This window comes from Cynoglossus semilaevis, chromosome 17 (genome assembly GCF_000523025.1).
Source record: "Cynoglossus semilaevis isolate Cse_v1.0 chromosome 17, Cse_v1.0, whole genome shotgun sequence".
Lineage (NCBI taxonomy): Eukaryota > Metazoa > Chordata > Actinopteri > Pleuronectiformes > Cynoglossidae > Cynoglossus > Cynoglossus semilaevis.
The window spans coordinates 2,248,047-2,254,555 of record NC_024323.1 but is presented as its reverse complement, the minus strand read 5'-3'; the positions used below and the strand labels follow the sequence as shown (position 1 = coordinate 2,254,555).

The 6,509-nt window shown below is 44.7% G+C and overlaps 1 protein-coding gene across 1 annotated transcript; it reads left to right on the top strand.

The window, feature by feature from the left end:
* Positions 1-80: 80 nt before the first annotated feature.
* Positions 81-5,272, top strand: wnt9b (wingless-type MMTV integration site family, member 9B). Its single transcript, XM_017040427.2, has 4 exons — positions 81-302; positions 764-1,017; positions 2,529-2,794; positions 4,520-5,272. Exons 1-4 carry the CDS (start codon positions 217-219, stop codon positions 4,979-4,981), a joined length of 1,068 nt encoding a protein of 355 aa, XP_016895916.1. The 5' UTR covers positions 81-216; the 3' UTR covers positions 4,982-5,272.
* The last annotated feature ends 1,237 nt before the right edge of the window (positions 5,273-6,509 follow it).

Here is a 6,509-nt window from a genome sequence, read left to right as displayed (position 1 = left end):
CCCCGGCCCCCCCACTCCCTCCCCTCTCTCCTCCCTGTCAACGCGCTCCCAACATCAGCGCCCAGCCTCCCTGTGCACCGTTGCGCCTGGCGCATGCACCGAATTCAAGTGCCGCGCTCATGTGGTGCCCACTTTTAAAGAGTTGCGCCCTCCGCACGGCTCAGACTTTCCTCTTAGAAGAATCACCGAAATGAAGAGCGGCGCCAACCCGGCACCATGCGCTCCAGGCTCCCGCGGACCGCCTGCTTAGTGCGACTCATTGCGCTCTCCATCCTCCTCACACACACCGCAGCTTATTTTGGGTCAGCCATTGTCGTGTTTTCTTCTTCTGTCCATCACATCTACTGCCAGATCTTGCGTTTGCTGTTTTAAATTAACACACGCAAACATTTACGCACGCGTTTTTTTTTTCGCACAAGCTGTTCAGAGTAGTATGGATGAATTTTTACTTCATCAGGATGAATATCAGGCATCTAACAGTCTTCATTAAAGATGCACGGAACCAAAACAAGACTTGTTTACTGATAAGATGAAGTCCTTTTTGGTCCGCGTGCGTCCTTTTCTTTCGGTAATGCGTGCGTAAACTGGATTAACGCGCAGGTTGATATGTTTATATTCTGTTCATAACATTTCTAAACATATATATTTTTAATTTCTATAAACTTCGACATCTGGCCCAGAATATTTGGCAGAGTGGATTTAGCCAACATGAGAGATATCTGAAATGAAAAGTTCTCTGTTGTTGTCTTCCTGCTTCTCCAAGGCTGACAGGTCGAGAACCCTTGGTGTTTTTACCGGGTCCTTTTTCCAATGAACCGTCGTCAGGGAAGGCGCACCTGAAGCAGTGTGAACAGATGACTCTGACCAGGCGGCAGAAGAGGCTCTGTCGCCGGGAGCCCGGTTTGGCGGAGACTCTGCGGGAGTCAGTGCGCCTCAGCCTGCTGGAGTGTCGCTATCAGTTCAGGAGTGAGCGCTGGAACTGCAGCCTGGATGGACGTGGAAGCCTCCTGAAGAGAGGTGAGGCTCACGGGTTATACATTCTTTACGTGTTTAAATGCCTCCTTTATGTGTGCTTATCTGCAGTGTTTTCAGACCTTAAGGGAGATTTAGTTTAAATGTCCACATTTATTATATATTTCATTTTCCGTCTCGTGTGTTTATAAAATCTATCAGGACGACAGAGTGATTGTTCCACATTATGGGAAAAATAATTACCAAAAGTTAATAATAATATATGAACAGTACAAGTAGTAGAAGGTAAAATATTTGTATATATTGACTAGTATGCGTTATTTTGTCAGTTAAATAGTTCAATGTCTGAAGGCAAGTTTGAAATGTAATTTCACCATTCAAAAATGACCGCTTTTTTGGCTTCTCTTTTGTCTGACTCTTGAAAAGATTTCCAACATCTACTCAAATACCACACTCTTAAAACAATCTATATATTCAGGTACTGACTCAAAACAAAGTGAAATTGTCCTGCGGGTCTACTGTGTAGTGAAAAAGTGCAAGCATTTTCAGTACAGGGTTTGTGTGTGTGTGTGTGTGATATCAGTGACCAGACACGAACAGGTCAGCATGGATGTAATGACGGAGTAGGAAGCCAAGAAATGTTAGTGTGGTGAGGAACGCTCAAGCGCTGTGGTTATTTTTATCTCGGGAAAGCGCCCATTCCCAGAGGAAAAGGGTGGTATGATTACCCACTTTCATCTGGGAAAATCCTTCCTAGTCAAAATAATAATTAATTGGATCAAAAATACACCCTGGTGACGGCACTGGCAGAAGAAAAATAACTCTGCAAAACCCAAAAGTAAAGGGTCACAAAATCATGACACATAAAAACCTGCTGACATTGTTTTTTCCAACAATGACAATGAAGTGGCACTGTGTGAAAAAAAAATCTGAAATGTTTCTATAAATATCAAGATAAGAAATGACAAGGGGGCATTTAGTGTGCTAGTAATGCATGTAACGACGTAGAGTAGTGGTAACTTAGCATCGTAGCAAAAGGTAGGCTGCAACTGGTAAACATTTAGAAAGTTATGTTAGTCAGTGAAAGTAATGTAGAAAGTAACCTTAAAATGCTAACAGTTAGCTTAAGGTACGCCAAGAATAAACAAATACAGCCAACGTTTAGTGAAATATAGCTAAAAGTTTAGCAAAAAGATGATAAAATTGTAGTAATTGCAATTACCCCAAAAATACCTAAGTTAAAATTATCTTACGGTAATGATTAAATGTAGCAAAACTAGTCAAATTGCATCACGTTGTCAAAGAAAAAGCTAAATATTATACTGAAATTAGGGATGTCAAAATGATCAAATAAATCCTGCTAATTAATTTCTAAAAATGATTACACTAAAGTTGTTGTTTTTCTTGACATTTTTCAATACTTCTTATTGGACTATTCTAAAAAGTTCCCCTTGTCTTGTGGTCTCTGTTTATATGTAAGCACAGAGATTCAAATTCTGCATTTGGCCAATATCTGCTTCTTATGCTGACGATGTATTTCTTTACAACTTTCACAGCAATTAAAGAGACGGCGTTCCTACTGGCAGTGTCCTCGGCCGCTCTGACACATGCTCTTGCTAAAGCATGCAGCTCAGGCCGCATGGAGAGGTGCACGTGTGACGATTCTCCCGGCATCCAGCACCGAGAAGCGTGGCAGTGGGGGATCTGTGGCGACAACCTAAAGTACAGCACCAAGTTTCTGAAGAAGTTCCTCGGCCAGAAGAGAGTCAGCAAGGACATGAGGGCTCAGGTCGACATCCATAACATCAATGTGGGAATTAAGGTTAGTTATTCTGAGAAATTGAAAAAAAAAAGTGGATGCAATGTATTCTCTTTCAACCAGAGGGCGTCGGTTAGGGGCCCAGTGTCCTAGAGCAGCGTTTCCCAAACTTTTTTTTTCGGGACCCATATTTAAAAGTCACAAACCTTCGTAACCCAAGTCCACAGACATTTTTCGTAAACTCCTGGGAAACATGATGCGAGACGACCCAAAACAAATCTCGTGACCCACCTGAGTGTCGCGACCCAGTCTTTGGGAAACAATGTCCTAGAGGATGGTACTTAAGCTGATCATCATACCCAGCTGAAGGGTATCACAAATTGCCAGGATGAGACGCAACAAAAACACTAGCAAAACAGACCTTTGTAGACTAGATCAGTCGACATTTGAGCGGATTGTGAAAAAGTACGCCCTCACTTTATTCACTCTCCCTTTTATGAGGAGTTGCCACCCAAGGTTTCAAAACCTGCACCTATGTACCTGAGCCACACTTAGCTCAATTAGCAGGTCTGCAATTGTGCACGACAATTATAGCTCTGACTCCTGCGCCATTAGAAAGTAAAGAATTGCAGTCTTCACCGGGATGATGTCTCCGAGTGCCAGCCAGACAAACCCACCACTCCCCTTTTTTGCTGCCGTCACTGGCCTTGGCGGATAATGCGGAGGCAGAGCGTGAGGCAGCCTAGCGGGGAGACAGGGCGGCTGTGGGATCGCTGGAGCCAGGTGTTCTCAGGCATGATAAAGCTTGTTGTACAGGGCCTGAAGAAAATTAAAGGTCTCAATGCGTAGAGAACGGTGGCCTCTTTTTTAATATACGAGCGAGCATTTTTTTCCTCTTACTGGATCACCGTGCACTTCATAAATCCAGCTAATGTTCATAACCACCACTGTGGAGATGCGAGACAGCAGGGGCCCCCTCAGGGTCCCTTCTCCCACAGCCCCTCCCGCAGAAGGACAACAGGAAGGAGCGAGGGCCAACTATCTTATCTCTGCCGAGTTGAATGTTTTTTTTCTTTGCTTGTCACCAATGTGACTCAGAAGACCCGCGTTAACAAAAACACAAATTGCCCACTACCCCCCGAGTTAATGGTGCTCTGCAGACCCCGAGGCGTCCATACCTGTAAAAGGAGGAACCGAGCAGAACTTTTCAACTTAGAAGTACCCTCTGGCTGTCCCGCGGTGACCTGTCTCTGGCCCCCACCTCGACAGAAGCCTGAGTGATGGCGCTCTCATCGCTGACCATCAAACCCAATGAACTATTAACCTGCATCATTGCAAAGGGATGCGTGTTTTTTTTTTTTTTTTTGGCACTTATAGAGCAGAAATTCTTATCAGTGTTTTCCATGAGCAGACACGTACTAAAACAAGGTGGAGAGATTCCACTGTCTGCCCTGTTTGTCACCTCCGCCTCAGGCTGTAGGAAAGAAAAATCAACAGACAGCTAGTTTCCACATATTAAGGAGGAGAAAAAAAATCACAAGAGCTGTCCGAGTGAGTAATGTGAGGTAAATGAAATACGGCGTCCTCAACAGCCCACCCCCCTTCAATCCATTATGTCAAAATTTTTGACTGAGGTTAGCTAAAGGGGGAAGACCACCGGGGCCTTAAGCCTCTACTCGCCCTGCAGGAAACTGTCTCACCCTGTCCAGATAGATGTCCAAAGATAAGAGGCCGGGTAATGAATCAAACCAAAGACCTGACATCTCTTTCCTTTTTTTTTTTTCTCAGGCGGTGAAGAGCGGCCTGAAAACCACCTGCAAGTGCCACGGCGTCTCGGGCTCCTGCGCCGTACGGACCTGCTGGAAGCAGCTGTCACCTTTTCACGACACTGGGCGGCTGCTGAAGTTTCGCTACGACACCGCGGTGAGAGTGCTAAGTGTCACTAACGCAGCCACGGGAGAGACCGAGCTCACGGGACCTCGCCGGCAGAGCCAGAGCCTGCGCAGTACGGACCTGGTCTTCATGGAAGACTCCCCCAGCTTCTGCAGGCCATCGCGCTACTCGGCGGGCACAGGCGGCCGCTCCTGTGCCAAGGACACCACCTGTCAGAGTCTGTGCTGTGGGCGGGGTTACAACACGGCCATGCATCTCACCACCATGTCCTGCCACTGCCAGGTACGCTGGTGCTGCCACGTGGAGTGTCAAACGTGTCAGAGGGAGGAGGAGGTCTACACCTGCAAGGCAGCGTGAGAAGAAGGAGACGGACTTGCAAACAACAAAAAACAAATCCAACAACACCAAACGACCACAGTCCTTCTACAGTATACCAGAGAAAGACGTTAAAGATCTGTATCTCAGAGTCGCGTGCATCAGAGACCACTTGTATAAAAATGGACCTAGTCAATGTGGCCGTCATGGTGAAGCCCTGGACGTACACCGTAACGGATGCTAGCTTTGGAAGTAGCTAATTAGGCGAATTTTCATTTGATCTGGTTGAAGTTTATGAAGAAAATGTTTACCAACAACACAACGAAGTGAGAATAAGACATATTTCTTTCACCAACACAACAAAGTGAGAATAAGACATATTTCTTTCACACTTCTAATAATACGGAGTCCGGCTGCGCCATTATGGCCAAAATGATAGTCACGATTCTTTTTACCAATATTAAAAATCGCAATTATTAATCATGATTATCAATCACGATTATTCATCATGTCAGGCAAAACATATTTTTATTGCACTTTCTATTTTAAACAAACAGTATGTGAACTTTCAGTTCAGTTTTGGGTCGCCCCCTGGTGGTTGAGAAAGTGCTTAATTCCATTTCCAACAGAGCCTGATTTTTAAATGTTAATATCACCAGCGGTCATCGTAATTTAAACGTGGCAGCCAAAATCATGATCGGGATTAAAAATTGAATAAAAAATTGTGCAACCCTAATATAGCATTAGCATATTAGCATTTGGTAATGACTTCAGCTACTGTGCCCAACTGCATCTAGGGCTTGCAAAAAAAATACAAGCTACATTCTAGCGGCCAATGTCAGAAAACACAATGGACGCTCCCATGTAAGTATCCCAGTGTGGCCAGCTGCAATGTCGCCGTGAGCAGCCATCTTCTTTTGGAAATCCTCTCAGTTTCTCCGTGTGACCAGTAGGGGTTAGGTTCTGAGGCGAAGAAAACGTGTAGCTGGGTTCAGCACTCCAGCTTCCTATATCAGGAGAACTGTCTACATCCATTTACTTCGTAGGCGGTGCATGATTTTTAAATTTTTGGAATATATTTTTGAATCGTGTTATAATATTGAATATGCAAAAAAACCCACTAATTCCATATCCAGTAGCTGAGGCTTCAAAACCACTTGTTCCTTCGCTCAATGGATGCACTGAACTCCCACTCTTTACTGAGACCGAGGGAACCAAGCTCTTAAACAAAGGTACTGGACTGGGCTGGATTGAACTGGTCTGAGCTGGACTGGACTGGACAGCAGTGCATTTGGACTTTTTGACGTGTTGTAATTAGTATTGCTCTCTGACTTGACTATTTATTCAGTCAGTGTTTCTGTCATGCTGCTGCTTCATACCTGACCTTGTTTATATATTCGACAGAAAAAAAAGGCACGTTTGATTAGATGTTCCCAGAGACGTCGGCACCCCTGCTGTTCAGAAACCGATACTGCACCAAGAGTAACAGCTGCTGACTTGCTGTTTCCATAACACGTCAGAAGGTTTCTTTCCAGCATAGCTGAAACGTTACATCTTGTGATTTCACATA

What these genes read in the sequence shown, in the direction of transcription:
- wnt9b (XM_017040427.2), top strand. Translation starts at nt 217, where the DNA reads ATGCGCTCCAGGCTCCCGCGGACCGCCTGCTTAGTGCGACTCATTGCG. An exon ending in CACACCGCAGCTTATTTTGG is followed by an intron (nt 303 to 763) that starts GTCAGCCATTGT and finishes TGCTTCTCCAAG; the next exon opens with GCTGACAGGTCGAGAACCCT. An exon ending in ACATCAATGTGGGAATTAAG is followed by an intron (nt 2,795 to 4,519) that starts GTTAGTTATTCT and finishes TTTTTTTCTCAG; the next exon opens with GCGGTGAAGAGCGGCCTGAA.